The 17,778-nt window shown below is 52.0% G+C and overlaps 2 protein-coding genes across 3 annotated transcripts in view; both read right to left on the bottom strand.

Moving 5' to 3' along the window:
- LOC102445187 (zinc finger protein RFP-like) overlaps nucleotides 1–17,778 on the bottom strand; it is a 397,132-nt gene that overhangs the window by 283,732 nt on the left and 95,622 nt on the right. The gene's annotated exons all lie outside the window — the stretch shown is intronic.
- LOC142823113 (C-type lectin domain family 2 member B) lies at nucleotides 3,234–17,045 on the bottom strand. 2 transcript variants are annotated; one of them, XM_075913422.2, is made up of 6 exons: nucleotides 16,919–17,045; nucleotides 11,281–11,724; nucleotides 9,731–9,847; nucleotides 6,464–6,648; nucleotides 4,424–4,530; nucleotides 3,234–3,903 (listed from the first exon to the last, which is right to left on the bottom strand). In XM_075913422.2, the coding sequence occupies exons 2-6, from the start codon at nucleotides 11,393–11,395 to the stop codon at nucleotides 3,774–3,776; spliced, it is 654 nt and encodes a 217-aa protein (XP_075769537.2). In that variant the 5' UTR covers nucleotides 11,396–11,724; nucleotides 16,919–17,045; the 3' UTR covers nucleotides 3,234–3,773. The 2 variants fall into 2 exon arrangements, with proteins under 2 accessions (XP_075769537.2, XP_075769536.2); XM_075913421.2 differs by lacking the exon at nucleotides 16,919–17,045 and adding an exon at nucleotides 14,723–14,793.

Genomic DNA, 17,778 nt, shown 5'->3' with positions numbered 1-17,778 from the left:
AAAAAGCCCCGATCACCATTTTCGCGATCGGGGCTTTTTTGCAGAAAACAAATCTGAGCTGTCTACACTGGCCCTTTTGCACAAAAGCTTTGCCCAAAAGGGACTTTTGCCTGAACGGGAGCAGAATAGTATTTCCGCAAGAAGCACTGATTTTTTACATGAGATCGTCAGTGCTTTTGCGGAAATTCAAGCGGCCAGTGTAGACACCTGGCAAGTTTTTCCGGAAAAGCAGCTGATATTCTGGAAAAACTGGCCAGTCTAGACACAGCCCTCTAGGAATGGAAATTCCACCCCCTCCCTAGGAAACCCATCCCAGTGCTTCCGTACCCACCTCGGGAAATAGTTTTTCCTAATCTCCAACCTAGACTTAACTCATTTTCATGGTCCTCTTTTATTTAAAAGAGATACTGAGTAACATTTCTATAAATTACACAGCCATTTACCTCTGTGGTTCTGAGCTGCAGACAGCTGTCTGATCACTAACTCCATGGTCTGTTGCAAAGCCATCAGTGGAACAAGTCTGAATTCTGCGTTCAGAATGCAATTAGCACAATTGTTTCAAATAAACACTTGTTACAAAGGGGTTTGAATTAATCCAATCAGATTTTTTAAAAACCCCTGAATGTATTTGTGTTCCATAGTGATGACTGGGATATTCACTCTCCATGCTTCACCCTGGAAGGTCTGTGCGGATCCCCAAACCAGCTAAAGCAGACAGACCAAAAGGGGGGTGTTTGAATTACTACCAAACAGAGCATGGCTAATCTCACTGCAAGCGTGCCCCTTAGAGGGAATTTAGCTGGCAAGCATTTGCGTCACTGGAGCTCGGTGGATGTCCTGGGCCAGAGGTGGGCAATAATTTTTGGTGGCGGGGCCACACCATGATTTTGGTAAGTGGCCAAGGGCTGCACTTTTCTGTGGAGAGGGTGGCGGGTCTATGGTGGAGGTCGGGTGCAGAAGGGTGCACGGGGTAAGGGACTGGGGTGCAGAAGGTGTGGGATCTGAGAGGGTATTTGGGTGGAGGAGGGTTGTGACCTGGAGCAGGGGAATGGGATGTAGGGTCAGGGAGGGGGTATGGGTGCAGGAGAGGGTTCTGGCCTGGGGGAGGCGAGTAGGAGAGGGTACAGGGCCTGGGAGGGAGTTGGTGGGTTCAGGGTCTCACAGGCCAATCTCTCAGCCAATAGGAGCTGAGAGATTAGCAGAGGTCAGGTCTTATTGGCTGGTTGTTTCTGGCCAATAAGCGCAGAGGATGGGGCTGGGGGCAGGGAGAACCCTCCCTCTCCACGCAGAGCAGAGAAACGCGGCAGCTGTGTGTGTGCCTGAGGGTCCCGGCAGGGTGGCCCGTGGGCCGGATCCGGCCCCGGGGCCGTATTTTGCCCAGTCCTGATTTAGACCAAACTTCTGCAGTGTAAGTCACCTGCCCCTCGGCAGGAGGCCCAGGCAGCTGATGCAGGCCAGGCAGGGTGTGTAATGCAGTGCAGACAATCCCGTTTTGTGCGTCACTCCCCCTCTGGGAAAGAGGATAATGAGACTGCCCTGCCTTTGGGAGGCACTTTGAGAACGCCAGCTGCAAAGCTCTGGCTCAGAGCTGGGAGTTGTGTCCGTCATCCCATGGATGCTAAAGCTTTCTGTTAAGCCACGTGAATGCTGAGTGTCTGTTGTAGATGGGCCACAGAGTAGCCTGGCTCTGGTGTCTTGGGTGATATTAACCAAGTAACTTGCTCAATCTGTGCCTCAGTTTCCTCTTCCACCCTTTGTCTTGTCCATTTAGACAGTGAAGTCCTTGGAGCAGGGACTGTCTCTCCGTGTGTCTGTGCAGTGCCCGGCTCTACAGGGCCCTGATCCCAGCTGGGGCAGGGACTGTCTCTCGCTGTGTCTGTGCAGCGTCCGGGACAATGGGGACCCCGATCCCAGCTGTAGCCCCTAACTGCTGGTTGCCACAGAAATAAGATTTTTGGCTTCCTGATGCTTAGCACAGTGGTTAAGGTGCTTCTCTGCAAAACTCTTCACACCTTGGCTACGTCTAGACTGGCATGATTTTCCGGAAATACTTTTAACGGAAAAGTTTTCTGTTAAAAGCATTTTCGGAAAAGCGCGTCTAGATTGGCACGGACGCTTTTCCACAAAAAAAGCCCCGATCGCCGTGTTCACGATCGGGGATTTTTTACACAAAACAAATCTCAGCTGTCTACACCGGCCCTTTTGTGCAAAAGTTTTGTGCAAAAGGGACTTTTGCCCGAACGGGAGCAGCATAGTATTTCCGCAAAAAGCACTGATTTCTTACAGTAGGAAGTCAGCGCTTTTGCAGAAATTCAAGTGGCCAGTGTAGACAGCTGGCAAGTTTTTCCGGAAAAACTGGCCAGTCTAGACACAGACCTTGTGTATTCAGGGATTGTGCCCAGGAATTGCGCCTGACCAGCAGGAGAACAGCCCGACTCTTTCAATGCCCTGTGTGTCTGTGACGTAGTGGGGGTAACTTGCTAGAGCTGTGGCGACCTCTGCTGTCTGTAGCAAGACTCAGCAGGGAAAGGGTGAGTCATTATGCAAAGGTGGCTCCAAACTGGTCGGACCAGCCACCCCCCAGGGAGAGGAACAAAGGAAGGTGGGATGCTGCCCGTGGCTGGGGGGCAGGGCTGCAAGAGAGAGAGTTAGTTCCTGTCTGGAAAGCAGGGGAGAAGGAGCTGGGGAGGGGGGCTGGGACTCCCCCATCTCCAGGGGGCACTGAGGCCTCTTAGCCCCAGTTCCTGTAACCAGATTACATCTGTGCTGTGCTGTATCCTGGAGAAGCAATAAACCACCCTCAATTCTCCTGGCTGGTGGAGTCTGTTTGTGCCATTTCGGGGGTGCAGGAGACGGGAAAACCTCATCACGCCGTCACAGTGTCTCCCCACCACGCTCCCCTGGATACATCCTTTCCACCAGGGAAGGTGCATAGATGCTGAACCCTGCACTTTAATAGGCAGAGACCATGGAAAAGCCCCTCCCACGAAGACATCACTCCCCTCCACGTTGGCAGAGTTTCCCCTTGTTCATGGGGGGCCTCCAGTGTTTCCCCTCATTCATGGTGGGACCTTCCCCATCTTGGGGAGGGAAAGACAAGGAGGAGGACAGTGAAAGAGGAGACTCACACACTGTCCTCAGCTTATTGGGCTTTGTTGGCAGGGGGCAGCTGCTGCCTCCGTTTCTCTGCTGGGGGTGGACCCATAAGGCCCTAAGGCTTGCCAAATAAAAGCTTCTCTTCTGGGAACTGTTTATTATAAAAATTTTCCTCGGGAGACGTCCGGCTCCTTTGAGCCTCGCTGGCCGCAGGTTCCGCCGCACGAGGAACTGGAGGCAGTAACTCCGCCCCTTCCCGAGCTACTCAGTCACGGAGGGGCTGTGCAGGAGATGAAGAAACTCCCTGGGCCACAGCCAGTTGGCCCGAGGAGGGAGACAGAACTCCTGGCACACCCCAAACTGGCCATGGGCTGGAGCTGCAGCCTCTGCCAGACCAGGCTCCCTCTCCGAGTCCAGGGTGGGGGGCTGCTGGAACAGAACCAGAGCAGACGTGCAAGGACGTGGCCTTCATGTGAAATCGGTGGAGTGTCAAACAGGCCAATGGGAGGCAGAGACTCCCGGGGGGGAGGGCAGCTTTGTTCTGTCCTCCAACAAGCATCTCTCTTCCTTGCTGCTGGGCCCCCCGCGCCTTCGCCAGCACATCACGTGCCCCACATGCTGGGGCTGCTTTGGGACAGCCCCGTTGTCAGGATCAGGCCACGTCATCCAGGCCATGGTCACTTGACTCCGCCTTCTGGGCTCCGGGCGGGTTTGCTGCAGATCCAGCGGCCTTCCCCTGAGCAGCGCGAGCTGCCGCAATGGCCGTTGCTGAGAAACGCGCACCGCTCACCGCCCGCTATCGCAAACCTGCAACACACAACGAGCCGTCCCACCCAGCGATTAGCGCAGCTCCCACTGACCCCAAGGCCACAGAGCCTGCCTAGGAGAGCGTGTCCCAGGAACCAGACTTCTCAAGTCACGGTGCCCGGCCTTAACCACAGGGCCAGGCTCAGGGGAGCTGCCTCAGTCATACAGGGTTGCCAGATGGCTTAAAAAAAAATATCAGACACAAATTTGATAAAAGTGTCAAAAAAAGAAAAAAGCAGCAGCACTGGGAATTAATCAGGGAGAGACCTGGAGGGTGATTCCAGAGGTTGGGCCGAAATGCAGTCACGGCCCCTTTAATTGCCGCACATCCCAAACGGGTTTCCGTCAAGCACCGAACCAGGCCCGGGAAAAGCAGAAAAACTGGCTTAAATAGAAAATTTCTATGGCCAATATTTTCTCAATTTGTTTACCGGACACAAAGTCCAAATACCAGACTGTCCAGTTCAATACCAGACACCTGGCAACCCTGGGGGAGTGAACAGCACTCAACGGGACTCACCACTGGTTGAATTCGGTGCCATTGGTCCATTTCCAGGGCTGGCCTGGTTCCCTCCGGAGCCCGATCCAGTAGTTAGAGTTGACGTCTTTATAGCGCTTTATGAAATCCTGTCACAGAGGAAAAGAAACATGCCTCACACCCCATTTCTTGGCCCTCTACAACCAACACTGGGTTCTCTGGGCTATTACATAGGGGGCCAGGAAAGCTGGGAATTCTGCACCAGGAAACGACAATCCAGTTTCGAGACAGCACCCAACCGCTCCATAAAATACAGGGAAATCTGTCCAGGTATGGACATCACACTAAGACTAGCCTAGTGAATTTTTCAGAGCTGGCTGGAGATTTTCCATCACAATATTTCCATTACAAAATGTTTCCTGCAGAAAGGAACTTTTCAGTTAAATGTCAAATTTGCTGAAATTCTTCCATTTACCACCAAGCAATGATTGTGTTTTGGCTCTGTTCAACATTAGTCTGTGGCCAGCTGGGCTACCAGGGTTGCCTCGTGGGAATTATATTTGTCTCATGCTTCCATCCCCTGCTATGATTTGAGTTTCCCCAGACTACGTCTCCCACGATGCAGCAGGGTTTCCCTAAGCCACTGCTGTGCATCATGGGAAATGTAGTTTAGCCAGGGATCCTGGCGCACAGAAGAGAAGGGGAGCAAAAGAGACCATGACAACTCCCATGACGAAACATGCCTGCTGTTTAGTGTTGCATCAGGCTGAAACCAAATGTTTTGGATTTGCTTTTACAAGCCAAGCTGTTTTGATCTGTGAATGTCTGAAAAAATTGCAGGACAATGTAGCACTTTAAAGACTAACAAGATGGTTTATTGTTAGTCTTTAAAGAGCTACATTGTCCTGCATTTTGCTTCAGCTACCCCAGACTAACACGGCTACATTTCTATCACTGAAAAAATTGGTTTGATCAAATGTTGAAACCAGACTGTCATGGCGTGGACCAGGCCCTGTGGTGCAGCCCAAAAAGACTATAGAGAAGTCTTCAAGCATGCTAGAGTGGCTGCAAGGGAGATAGCCTATCAAGGAGTCAGGAAGTCCCTATAAAAGGAGTTACAAAGCAGAGCAGCAGTCAGTTGCTGTGTGGAACCCAAGGCATGCAGACCTGGTGACTGGCCAGAGTCACTACAGAGAACACGGAGATGGACCCTGGAAAGGTTTGTGTGATAGCACATGGGGTGTGCGACTTGGCCAGAGGGCTGTGTCGCCAAGGGTGCTTTGTGACTGTGCTCGACCAGAGGAGGGCGCTCTCCAGAAAGGTTAGTGTGGCCCTGTTACACAGATGGTTTCCTATATGGCTGGATCTGAATGGAACGTTACAAGCGGATTTATTTCAGTCTCTTGTTCTGGGTCTGATGCTTTGACATTTGTTTTTCTCCTGAATTTCCCTTAGGCTAGACATGCTGATTTGTAAGCAGCGCTGGTATTTAGCAGCTCCCTGGCTCTGCGTCCCAGGCCTTTAAACACTCCTGTTTCTGACCCAACCCCATGAATTACTGAGACTCTTATACTGGCTGGTGGCTTTTGTAACACTCCAGAGTCTGGGGATTACAGGAGACCCTTGTCTTTCCTAGGTAGAAACTCATGGCTGCTGAGAAACTTGAAAATGTGAGCCCCTAAAAGCTTTGACACTGGAAAAATTAGAAGCCCTTGTGGCTGTTGTTTGGAAATGAATCACATGGTTTTGGGAGGGGGGGGGGCCTGACTGCAGAGTTTTAAATGCCTGGGCTGACAAGGGTGCTCCTGTCACATAAAAGGGGCTGAGAAGCATCTCGATTCCTCCTGCTGGGAATTCCCCAGGAGCAGAGGGTCGGCACATTACTCTCTCAGGGCTCCGACTCCATGCCCGGTGTGTGGGGAGGATGGGGCATGGGCAGAGCCCTCGGAGCTGCAGCTGTTCTGGGCTAGGAGAAATTGCACTAAATTCCAGCAGCATCCGGGGCCAGGCCAGTCCCAGGACAAGCCCAGCCTACAGCCGTCTGTGCCTCCCCTACCCCGTGCAGCCTAGAATCAGTCTCACCATCTCCTGCTGTGTGTCAATCCCAGCCAGGGAGGCGCCGTGGGCAGAGCAGTTCTTTTGGCTGTCGGTCCAGGTTGCTTCAGGCTCTGAGAAATAGTAACACTTCCCCCGGTACCCAACCCAGCCATCAGGGCAGGCAGCCACCCAGCAAGCAGCAGCCGTTGGAGACGGCTCAGGTATCCTGTCTGGAGAGGAGAAAGCAGCAGGGTGAGAGATTTGTGCACAACTTGCTCTGTAGCCAAGGGAACGGGGCCCCAGAACACCACACCATGGCACACAGTGCACACATGTACAGCTGATTGTGCGGAGACACGTTCCCCTTTACAACAGACAGGCCAGGGTGGGGAAAAAGGCCTCACACGGTACCCACCTACCAATGAGAAAATTATAAACAGCCAGCAGGTGGCGCTGCCACCCCGCAGCCAGGTAGAGACGGACACACTTGGGATTGGTGCAACCAGCCAGTAGGTGGCGCTGTTACCACTCAGCAGGGTACAGGGGAGAGGCCGGTTTTCGATCAGCGCCACCTAGTGGCCGGTAATCTCTGTCAATGCAGGTGAGATGCTCCCTAGACACACTCCCGAGATCTGGCCCAAGAGGGTCAGAAACCACAGGGGGCCAGCCTGGTCCCACCCCTCTGCCATATCTGCTTGACCCCACAGTAGGGGCAGCAGCTGTTCCAGCTCCCAAGTCAGAGTCTCAGAGCACGACAGGAGTTAGGCTAATGGGAGTCTCTCTCTACTGGGAGCACATCCCTGTGTTTTGTGCACCTTTCTGGAAGGGAAGGTGGAAACATGAAGGTGAAGACCATAAGAGTGGCCGTACTGGGTCATACCAAAGGTCCATCCAGCCCAGTAGCCTGTCTGCTGACAGTGGCCAATGCCAGGTGTCCCAGAGGGGGTGAACAAAACAGGAAACATCCAGTGATCCATCCCTGGTAGCCATCCCTGCCCATTGTGGCTAAAAGCCATTGCTGGACTGATCCTCCACAGGTGTATCTAGTTCTTTTTGAACCTGTTCAAGTCCTGGCCTTCACAACATCCTCTAGCAAGGAGTTCCACAGGTTGACTGTGTGTAGCATGAAGAAGAACTTCCTTGTGTTTGTTTTAAACCTGTTGCCTATTAATTTTATCAAGTGACCCCCCAGTTCTTGTGCTATGGGGAACAAGTAAATCACTTTCTCTGATTCACTTTCTCCACACTAGTCATGATCTTATAGGCCTCTAGCCTATTCTCTCCTTAGTCTCCCCTTTTCTAAACTGAAAAGTCTCAGTCTTTTTAATCTCTGGTCATACAGGACCCGTTCCAACCCCCTCCTCATTTAATTGCCCTTTTCTAAACCTTTTCCAAAGCTAAAATATCTTTTTTGAGATGAGGTGATCTCATCTAGACGCAGTATTCAAGATGTGGGCATCCCATGGTTTTATATAGAGGCAATCAGATATTTTCTGTCTTATTCTCCATCCATTTTTAATCATTCCTAATTTTGTTTGCTTTTTTGGCTGCCGCTGCACATTGGGTGGATGTTCTCATAGGTCTACACTGCTGTGTTTTTTTCCCCCCCACAGAAGATATGCAAATCGTACTCTCATTTGCATATTTTGTGCCAATACTTTTTGCAGAAGAGGTTTTGCCGATAAAAAGCCCCATGTAGATGGGGCAATTTGTCGGAACAAAAAAAATCTTTCACAAGATCCCTTATTCCCCCAAAAATGAGGTTTACAGGATCTTGCACAAAAGACGACAAATGCCCATGTCTACATGCGGCTTTTTAATGGCAAAACCTCTTCCACAAAAAGGATCGGCACAAGATATGCAAATGAGAGCACGATTTGCATATCTTCTGTGGGAAAAACCTGACAGTGTAGCCGTAGCCTGATCAGAGAACTCTCCCCAATGACTCCAAACTCTGTCTGTTGCGCTAGTGAGGAGGGGGAATCCTGGTGCTGCCCTACAGACACCACAAGAGTGTTACGCTCTGTCTACACTGGCCGAAGCGGCCACACACAAGGTGTGGGGAGAAGAATCAGACCCCGGCCTGGTATTGCCCAGTGATTTTTTTCACTCTCCTCCCCACCCCCCTGCTGGCACAGCGCTCTCCCGCCACGGTCTATGCAGGGGAGTGAGACTATGTCAACATTACGAGTTCTCTTGGCAAAAAATATGCTAATGAGCAGTGCATTTGCATGAGACCGGATCTCATTTGCATATTTTCTGCCGATCCATTTGTGCGCAAAAACTAGCAGGCTACGTCTACACTGGCACCCTTTTCCGGAAATGCTTAAAACGGAACAGTTTTCCGTTATAAGTATTTCCAGAAAAAGCGTGTCTACATTGGCAGGATGCTTTTCCGGAAAAGCATCCGTGCCGATGTAGATGCGCTTTTCCGCAAAAAAGCCCCGATTGTCATTTTCGCGATAGGGGCTTTTTTGCGGAAAACACTACTGTGATGTCTACACTGGCCCTTTTCCGGAACAGTTTTCCAGAAAAAGGACTTTTGCCCGAATGGGAGCAGCATAGTATTTCCGGAAAAGCACTGACGATCTATCAGCTGCTTTTCCGGAAATGCAAGCGGCCAGTGTAGACAGCTGGCAAGTTATTCCGGAAAAGCGGCAGATTTTCCGAAATAAGTGGCCAGTGTAGACACAGCCGCAGTGTGGATGTTTTCTTTTTGTACAAAACCCCCTTTTTCTGTAAGATCCTCATGCCCCGTCCCCCAAAAGGGGGTTTACTGATCTTGTGGGAAAAGGGGGTTTTTCAGAAAAAGAAAATATCCACACTGCTTGTTTTATTGCAGAAAACCAGATAGGCAGAACATATGCAAATGAGATCACAACTCATGCAAATGAGTCCTTCATTAGCATATTTTTTGGCCAAGAAAACTAGTCGTAGTCTGAATGTGTGTCCCCATGAGAGTGCTAACGTTTTGGGAAGAATGGGGTCTAACCACAGAAATGGCCCAGTTTCTGATGCAGCATCCATGGAACAGCACTGAGCACCCTGTGACCCCAAAGGTTCCTCCCATCTTGGGGGGGGAAGGGGGGAACACCATGACTCCTAGGCCTGGGTAACCAGGAGTGAGGGGCATGGCTGATTGAGCTGCCAACTGGTGGGACTCTGAGGGGGGTGGAGGTAGACCCCACAGGGGGCTCAGCAGAGTCAGGTGTGAGGGCTGAAGCAGTGGAGGAGTGGGGTGGGGGAGAGGCAGAAGAAGTCGGGTGGGCCTGTGGTGTTTCTGAGAGGGGCCTATGTGGGTGCTTCACTCACCTGGCCGGGCCGCGAGGATGATGATGAGGATGACGACCAGGCTGGCCAGGAGAAGAACAAGAAGCTGGTTCAGAACCGCGTAGCGCTGGGCCAACGCTTTCAACCGAAACCACAAACCTGCAAGAGAAATCGCCGTTCATGCGCATGCTGCTTTCTATTACAGGGAGGGGCAGGGCCCGCACTATCAGCAGCAGGTAGAGCTGGGTTGTTTTTTTTTTAAAGGGGGGGATATTTTGCAAAGAGCAAGAAGTGAAAATTTTCACTCCAAGGGGGGCGGTCCTTTCAACTAAAAAAAAAACCAGAAAAAACGTGGGTATCAACTGGAGATATTCAGTATTCTCCCTTTAAATCAGTGTTTCTTAAACTTTTTACGACTGAGGAACACCAAACAATTTTTTTTAAAGGGTCAAGGAAAAGTTGAGTTAAAAAAAAGGTCGCTTGCCTATTTAAGGGTGGCCATTTTGAACTCTGTTCTCCGTGGCACACCTCTGACTGCCTGGCGACAGGGTTCTCTGCAAAGGGAGAGGAGACCCCGACATTTCCAACCCAAAATGGATCCGTCTGCTGGTTTCAAACACAAACATCTCTTCCCCTCCCCTCTCCCCCAAACAATAACTTGTCTGGTAGAAAGGAAGACGGGTCTGGGTTCTATGTGACACCCTGAAAACATCTGACCAAAGGGATTCATGGGGAGAAGGGAGAAATCTCTTATTAAAGAAAGCCATTTCCACTCAGAAGGTGTAGATAAAAATTTGACCAGCCCGTCCAGGACTGTAGGAGGAAGTGAGGTGAATATGGAAGAACGAGACAGAGGGATCTCCAGGCATGTTTATACTTAGCACAAGATCGATCTCTGGAGGTCGATCTAGCATTTGATTTAGAGGGTCTAGTATAGACCTGTAAATCGAGCGCCGAGGGCTACCCCCGCTAGCATCCAGTACTCCCCCTTCTGCTATGCATTTTGTGTACCTGGAGTTGCGTACCTTAAGCTGACCTAGTCTAGACCAGACCATATGGGGTACATCTATACTGCACTGCTATTTCGGAATCAACTATTCCAGAATAGCTATTCCGAAATAGCACATTTACACTGCAGGGAAGCCTCAAAAATCAGTCCCAGGCTGGCTTCCCTAATGTAGACATGCTCTCTCGATTTAAAGCCCCAGGAGGAATAATTTGGAATGGCCCTGGGGAGGGGCTATTTCAAAATAGCAGCCGTGGTGCATCTACACACGCCTTATTCGGAAATAGCTATTTCGGAAGAGGCATTATTCCTCGTAGAACAAGGCTTACAGATTCCGGAATAAGCTGCCCATTATTTCGAGATAACAGAATGGCTTTGCAGACGCTCGCATTATTTCAAAATAACGCTCGTTATCTCAAAATAACAGTGGAGTGTTGACACACCGCAAGCCTCTGTGCCGACCCTGGCAGGCAGTAACTGGTTTGTTTCTTTTCATACAGATCAGCCACTAGAGGGAGACCAAGGCCCACGTTAATACGGGTTCCACGTGGAAGGGGAGCTGTAGAACGACCCCAAAGAGACTGACCTGAAAACTTCTCATCCTTGTGCGCGGTGCCATTTGGGAGTAGGTTTGACCTTGTCTCCCCATTCTCCATCTTTTGGGGGTCTGAGAGATCCGTGGCCATGTCCACCGGAACCATCCTTCTACAGCCAGGAACTATGGGCCGTGGTCACTGTGGGTCCGGCAGAGCCTTATGGAAAGGAGACCCTCAGAGAAGATCAATACGGTGAGAAGTTTGGCTACTTGGGGTGATCAGGAAACCCCTCTTTCCAATATTACTGGATGGGGAGTTTGGCCCAAATGCCCCGACCAGCCAGGCTGGGTCTGAGCCGGGTTCCAATGAGCCGGTCCAAAGCTCTCCTCGTCTCTGCTTTTATCTTCAGGGTCAACCCAACTAGCTGCAGGTGCTGAATGATCCCGGCTCCGTGTCTCTTCCCTGGTGCCTGGAGGGGGGTGAGAGGCGGGTTCCTGCGGAGAGAATTGCGGAATCACTCGGACTGGCTGGTGTCACTGGTTTATCTGCCCAGCCCCAGCCCTGCCCAGCTGGGGCAGGTGGAGCTGACAGAGCCGGGGCTGACTTGGTCTCTCTACTGTCGGCTGCAGGCTCCTAAAGTCCCTGACACACCCAGGGAGCCAGTACCACAGACAGAGAGTGGGGCCAGACCCCTGATGTGTGTGACTTGGGGCAGCCCCACTGAAACCCTTGAGCCCTGCCCCCCAACTGGTGAAATGAGCCAGTGCCCCACTGGGGTTACCCTCCGCCCCCCACAGCTCTGATTGGTGATGTCTGAGTGTAGAGTTGCACCCACCACATCTGAACAGGCAGGAATGATCAGCAGGAGGGGCAGGAAATTGCTGTACCAGACAGTGATGGAATCACCCGTCCCTCCCACACCCCCTCTGGTTAGACACTGGGGCTCATATCTTGCCACAGAAGGATCTGGAGCCTTTCCCACTAAGTTACTGTGTAATATTAATGGTTCTCTCTCAGGGCAGCTTCATCATCCCTAGAATGTAACATGCTGGGCAGGAGGGAAAAAAAAGATCAACGGGATCTTGTGGCAGGGAGTTCCACAGGTCATTTGTGCCTGGTGTGAAAACCTATTCCCTGCCATCAGGCTGGAATGCCGTGCCTTTGTGAATCAGGGAAGTAGGCTGCGGCCCAGAGACTTACTTGCCAGCTGCCAAACTAGCCTGCCTGCCTGCAGCACTTAAAATGTTTCCAAGCCAGCCGGCCTGCCTGGCCAGGTGCTTCATGAACAACTCAGCCAAAGAGAGGGGGCGTGGTTCTGACCTGCCTGTTATTCTAACACAAAGCTCCCATTGGCCGGTTTCTGACAAACCGAGTTTTAAAAAAAGAGAGGGAGCCCTGTAGCCATGTTTCTGCCTGAGGCAAGGTGGGGAGCCTGCCTGAGGCTCCCTGCTGCCTCCATGGGCCGGATCCATCCCACAGGCCATATTTTGCCCTGGCCTGGCTTATATCACCCTTGATAAGCGCCTGTCCAACCTGCTCTTCAATATCGCCAGAGATGGAGATTCCACAAAACCTTGGACAACTTATTCCAGTGTTTCACCACCCTGATAGGCAGGAACTTTTTCCTAATGTCCAACCTCAACCTCCCTTGCTGCAGTTTAAGCCCATTGCTTCTTGCCCTGTCCTCAGAGGTCAAGGGGAACAATTTTCCCCCTCTTCCTTATAACACCTTTTAGATACCTGAAAATGGCTCTCATGTCCCCCCTCAATCTTCTCTTTTTTAAACTAAACAAACCCAGTTCTTTCAGCCTTCCCTCATAGGTCATGTTCTCTAGACCTTTCATCATTCTCGTTGCTCTTCTCTGGACCCTCTCCAATTTCTCCACATCCTTCTTGCAATGTGGGGCCCAACACTGGACACAATACTCCAACTGAGGCTTAATCAGCGCAGGGTAATGGAGGGGGAGGAGTAGGGAGAGGAGAACTGCTAAATTGCCAGTCCCCATTTTGTCCATAACGAGGCTTGGCAGAATGTTATGCTTATTTCTTTATCATTTGGATGGAGAATAGGGATTTTTAAGCTTCCCCCTGTCCCCATCATCAACTTAAAATTTTCACAGCTGCCCAAAATTGATGGCGCTCAAGGCAATTATTTAATGAGAAGCCAATGCGGAGATCCACACAAGTCATGTGCGGTAAGCCATGAACACAAAAGCCAATCTCACACACTAAATACCGTCCCACCAACCAATCAGACCTGGCTTTACTCTTCCTTCGCTGTAACAACCCCCTTCAGAAACAGGCTGGTGACTGCAAAGCTTGGATGATGCATTTCTCATATCTACATTGTGATCACCCCCCACAGAAATATTGGTGACATTGATGTCTGCCAGCTTTACCAAGAGACAGCTGATTCTCCCCAGCCCAGGCATGCCATGTGAGAGGGAGAGAAAACTGGGATGCAGAAAACGCAGCAGTTTCTCCATTAAGGCTACGTCCAGATTGCAAGCTTCTGCAAAAAGCTTCTTGCAACAAGAGTGCAACCACACTGCAAAAGTGCATCGTAAAAGCAACACGCTTTTGCACAAGCATGTCCAGACTGCAGGGACTCTGTTTACAGAATGGCTATCAGGGCACCAGTGCTTTTTCCGATTGCTTCTTTTTGCACAAGCCCCTCCCCCTCCATTTCTCGTCCACACACCCCTTCTTGTGCAAGGGCTCGTGCAACAAGGCATTCTTCCTCGTGGAAAGAGAGCACCAACAGTGCACAATCCCCTCTGCTCTTTTGATTTTTCTGTGCCACAACATGCTGGGAGTCTGGACGTGCCACAAGTCTAGGGGCACATCCTGGGAGCCTGTTTCTTCCCTGCCTGCCCCTTGTGCCATTCCTGCCCCCTGCCTTGGGGGGGAGAGAGATGACATGCCCCGGGTTAGAATGCTCCCCATCACCCCCTGGGCTGTGCCAGCAACGTACAGGGAGAGAGACAGGCGCTTTCTGCAAGCAGCGAGCAAAGAGCAAACAGACTTTTCTCTCTAGATTGCTCATTGCTCTGCTGGGCCCCTGCCGAACACACCTCCCCACGCACTCATCCAGCAGCCTCCCTCCCAGCCCTATAGAAATGCTACACCCCCCCTCCCCCCCCCACACACACACACACACGAGCTGGGTGAGCAATTTAATGAGTCACTGGAGTTTAAACTCCACGCCCGTCAGCGTGTGACTCTCGCAGGAAGGGAAGCAGCTGCCCTGCCCAGGCAGATCTGGGGGATTTTTCCCCCCGCCGGGCCAGGCAGATCTGGTCCTGAGTGGGGCAAGATCCGGCAGCTCTGGGGGGCCCAGCAGAGCCCACGGCTTGCCCCACCTGCAGCCAGCTGGGCAAAGGAGCTGGCTTCCTAGAGACAATGCAGGGGAGGGGCGGTGCCAGCCTGACCCCACCCCTTTAAGGGCCCCACCCCCCTGGCAGGTACCCCCGCCTGCAGCGGTCTGCTCACCTGCTCGGCAGCCGCGACCCGCCCTGCAGCCACTAAGGGGTTAACACCGCCTGCGAGCACAGAGCTATAGGCTCGCGCGCCCCGCTCCAGGTCCCTTTTATAGGGATGCACCGCCAGTCCCGCCCCGCCCCCTTGCTCTGATTGGAGAGGCGGGAGGGGGCGTGGCAATAGGGCCAAAGGGAACTCCCCCCCCGCAGGATGGGTACAGCCTGCAGCCAAGAACCTGCAACACGGATTCTGTAGGAACAGAGCGCAGCGGTCACCCAAGCGCACCCCAGACCCTGGGGTTTGCCAGGGCCATGCAGCCTGGGTAGGACCTACAGAAATAGGTGTCAGCCAGGAGGGCAGGGGAAGGCGGCCCCAAAGCCCCTCCCCCTTCTCAGAGCTGCCCCAGGGGGGCCCGGCCCCGGATCCCTCAGTAGCCCCCCTGAGAATGTCTGAGGGCTGAGACAGGGAGTGCCAGGCTACGTCTACACTGGCATAGTGATAGAAATGTAGCCGTGTTAGTCTGGGGTAGCAGAAGCAAAATGCAGGACAATGTAGCACTTTAAAGACTAACAAGATGGTTTATTAGGGGATGAGCTTTCGTGGGCCAGACCCACTTCCTCAGATCAAATAGTGGAAGAAAATAGTCACAACCATATATACCAAATATTTGTTCATTTTTTTTTAATTGTATCCTTTGGTATATATGGTTGTGACTACTTTCTTCCACTATTTGATCTGAGGAAGTGGGTCTGGCCCACGAAAGCTCATCATCTAATAAACCATCTTGTTAGTCTTTAAAGTGCTACACTGGCATGATTTCCCAAAAATGCTTTTAACGGAAAAGTTTTCCGTTAAAAGCATTTTCGGAAAAGCGCGTCTAGATTGGCAGGACGCTTTTCCGCAAAAGCACTTTTTGCAGAAAAGCGTCCGTGACCAATCTAGACGCGGTTTTCCGCAAAAAAGCCCCAATCGCCATTTTCGCTATCGGTGCTTTTTTGCAGAAAACACTACCGTGCTGTCTACACTGGCCCTTTGGGGCAAAAGTCTTTCGGAAAAAGACTTTTGCCCGAACGGGAGCAGCCTAGTATTTCCAGAAAAGCACTGATGATCTTACATGAGATCGTCTGTGCTTTTCCGGAAATTCAAGCGGCCAGTGCAGACAGCTGGCAAGTTTTTCCGGAAAAGCAGATGATTTTGTGGAAAAACTTGCCAGTCTAGACACAGCCCTTGAGTAAAGCCCACAGGGGCCCCCGAAATTGCTTTGCCCCAGTTCGAGTTAACATTTGACTGCTGCGTGTAGCCACGGGCGGTTAGTTCGGACTAGGGAGATTTAAAAATGGCGCCCGGATGGGAAGATACAAATCAAGCACAGGATATTTAAATCCCGGGCTTCATTTGCAACTTCGAATGCCTGCATTAGCCTCCCTAGTTCGAATTAGGGGGCTAGTGTAGACATACCCCTACTGTGGGCCAGAATCAGGCAAGCCAGGGCTGGCAGGGGGAGGAAGCTGCCTCGTTCCCCTTTCCCCCAGCCTGCTGCTATGATTGGGCGTCATTGCAGTCAATAGGAGCAGCAGGGGGCGGTGCCTGGGATCAATGGGGGACTTGAAGCCATGTGCATCTTGGGGGCGCTGCACCAGGTAAGCGCCCCCCCAATTGCCCAGACTCCCCCAACCCACTTCTACACCCCCTCCCACCCAGCCCACCTACCCCCACTCTGCTCTGGCACCCCCTCCTGACCAAAACCCCCACATCCCTACTCTGCTCCTGCACCCTCTTTTCCATGCAGCCCTCCCACCCCCCAGCCTGCTTCTGCCCCCCCCACAGACTCCCACCCCTAACCCACTGCTGAACTGTACCCTCCCCCCAGACCCGCCAACCCCCACCCCACTCTTGCATCCTCCCTCCTGCCCTGACTTCACACCCCAAGCCCTCTTGCCAGAATCTCCCCCTGCACACTCATTTCTGGCTCCACCCCAGAGCCTGGGGGGGCCCAAAATCTACTAGCCTGGACACCCCCACGCTCTGGTGTGCGAGGGGAAGGTGAAGAGTGTCTGTCTCCTCAGCTGGGTGAGAGGGTTTTTTTGTTTGCTTCTCCCTTGCGTGCGGCCCTCGACTGATTTTCCTGTGTCAGTGGCACCCGACCCAAAAAAGGTTCCTCACCCCAGGCTTAGCCTCTGTTCTTTCACCAGGCAAACGCCTCCTTACCTCTGGTGGCCCTGTGGGTCTCTCTTCCTCTCTCCTGTTCCCGGCACTGCTTCCTCCTAGGCAGCCCCCTGAACGGTTTTGTGTGGGAGCAGAAGGCAGCTGGTTCCCAGCCTCTTATTGGGGTGGGACGTACTAGAATCCTTCAGCATTGCATTCCTTCCCCAATTTGGAAAGGGAAAGGAGAGGACGAGTTCAGAGGGTGGATTTTGCACATACCAGGAGTTCAGTGCAGACACACAGAGGCACAGAACTATTATAGAACCACAGAGTAGGCAGAGACCTCAGGCACCATCAAGTCCAGCCGCTGCCCAAAGCAGGATCAACCCAACTCAATCATCCCAGCCAGGGCTTTGTCCAGCTGGGACTTAAACACCTCTAGGGATGGAGACTCTACTCCCTTGGAAACCCATCCCAGCGCTTCCCCACCTGCCCAGAGAAATCGTTTTTCCTACTATCCAACCTAGACCTCCCCCACTGTAACTTGAGACCGTTGCTCCTTGTTCTGCCGCCTGCCACTACTGAGAACAGCCTCTCGCCAGCCTCTTTGAAACCCCCTGCGGGAAATTAAAGGCTGCTCTCAAATCCCCCCTCACTCGTCTCTTCTGCAGGCCAAACAAGCCCAATCCCTCAGCCTCTCCTCATAGGTCATGTGCTTCAGCTCTCTGATCATTTTGGTCGCCCTCCGCTGGACCCTCTCTAACGCATCCACATCCTTTCTGTAGTGGGGGCCCCAGAATTGGACACAATACTCTGGGGCTACGTCTACACTGGCATGATTTTCCGAAAATGCTTTTAACTGAAAACTTTTCCGTTAAAAGCATTTTCAGAAAAGCGCGTCTAGATTGGCAGGACGCTTTTCT

The sequence above is a fragment of the Pelodiscus sinensis genome, chromosome 19 (genome assembly GCF_052426305.1).
Source record: "Pelodiscus sinensis isolate ZL-2025 chromosome 19, ASM5242630v1, whole genome shotgun sequence".
Lineage (NCBI taxonomy): Eukaryota > Metazoa > Chordata > Testudines > Trionychidae > Pelodiscus > Pelodiscus sinensis.
Note: the sequence above shows the minus strand (reverse complement) of the source record. Positions and strands in the feature narration are given on the sequence as shown.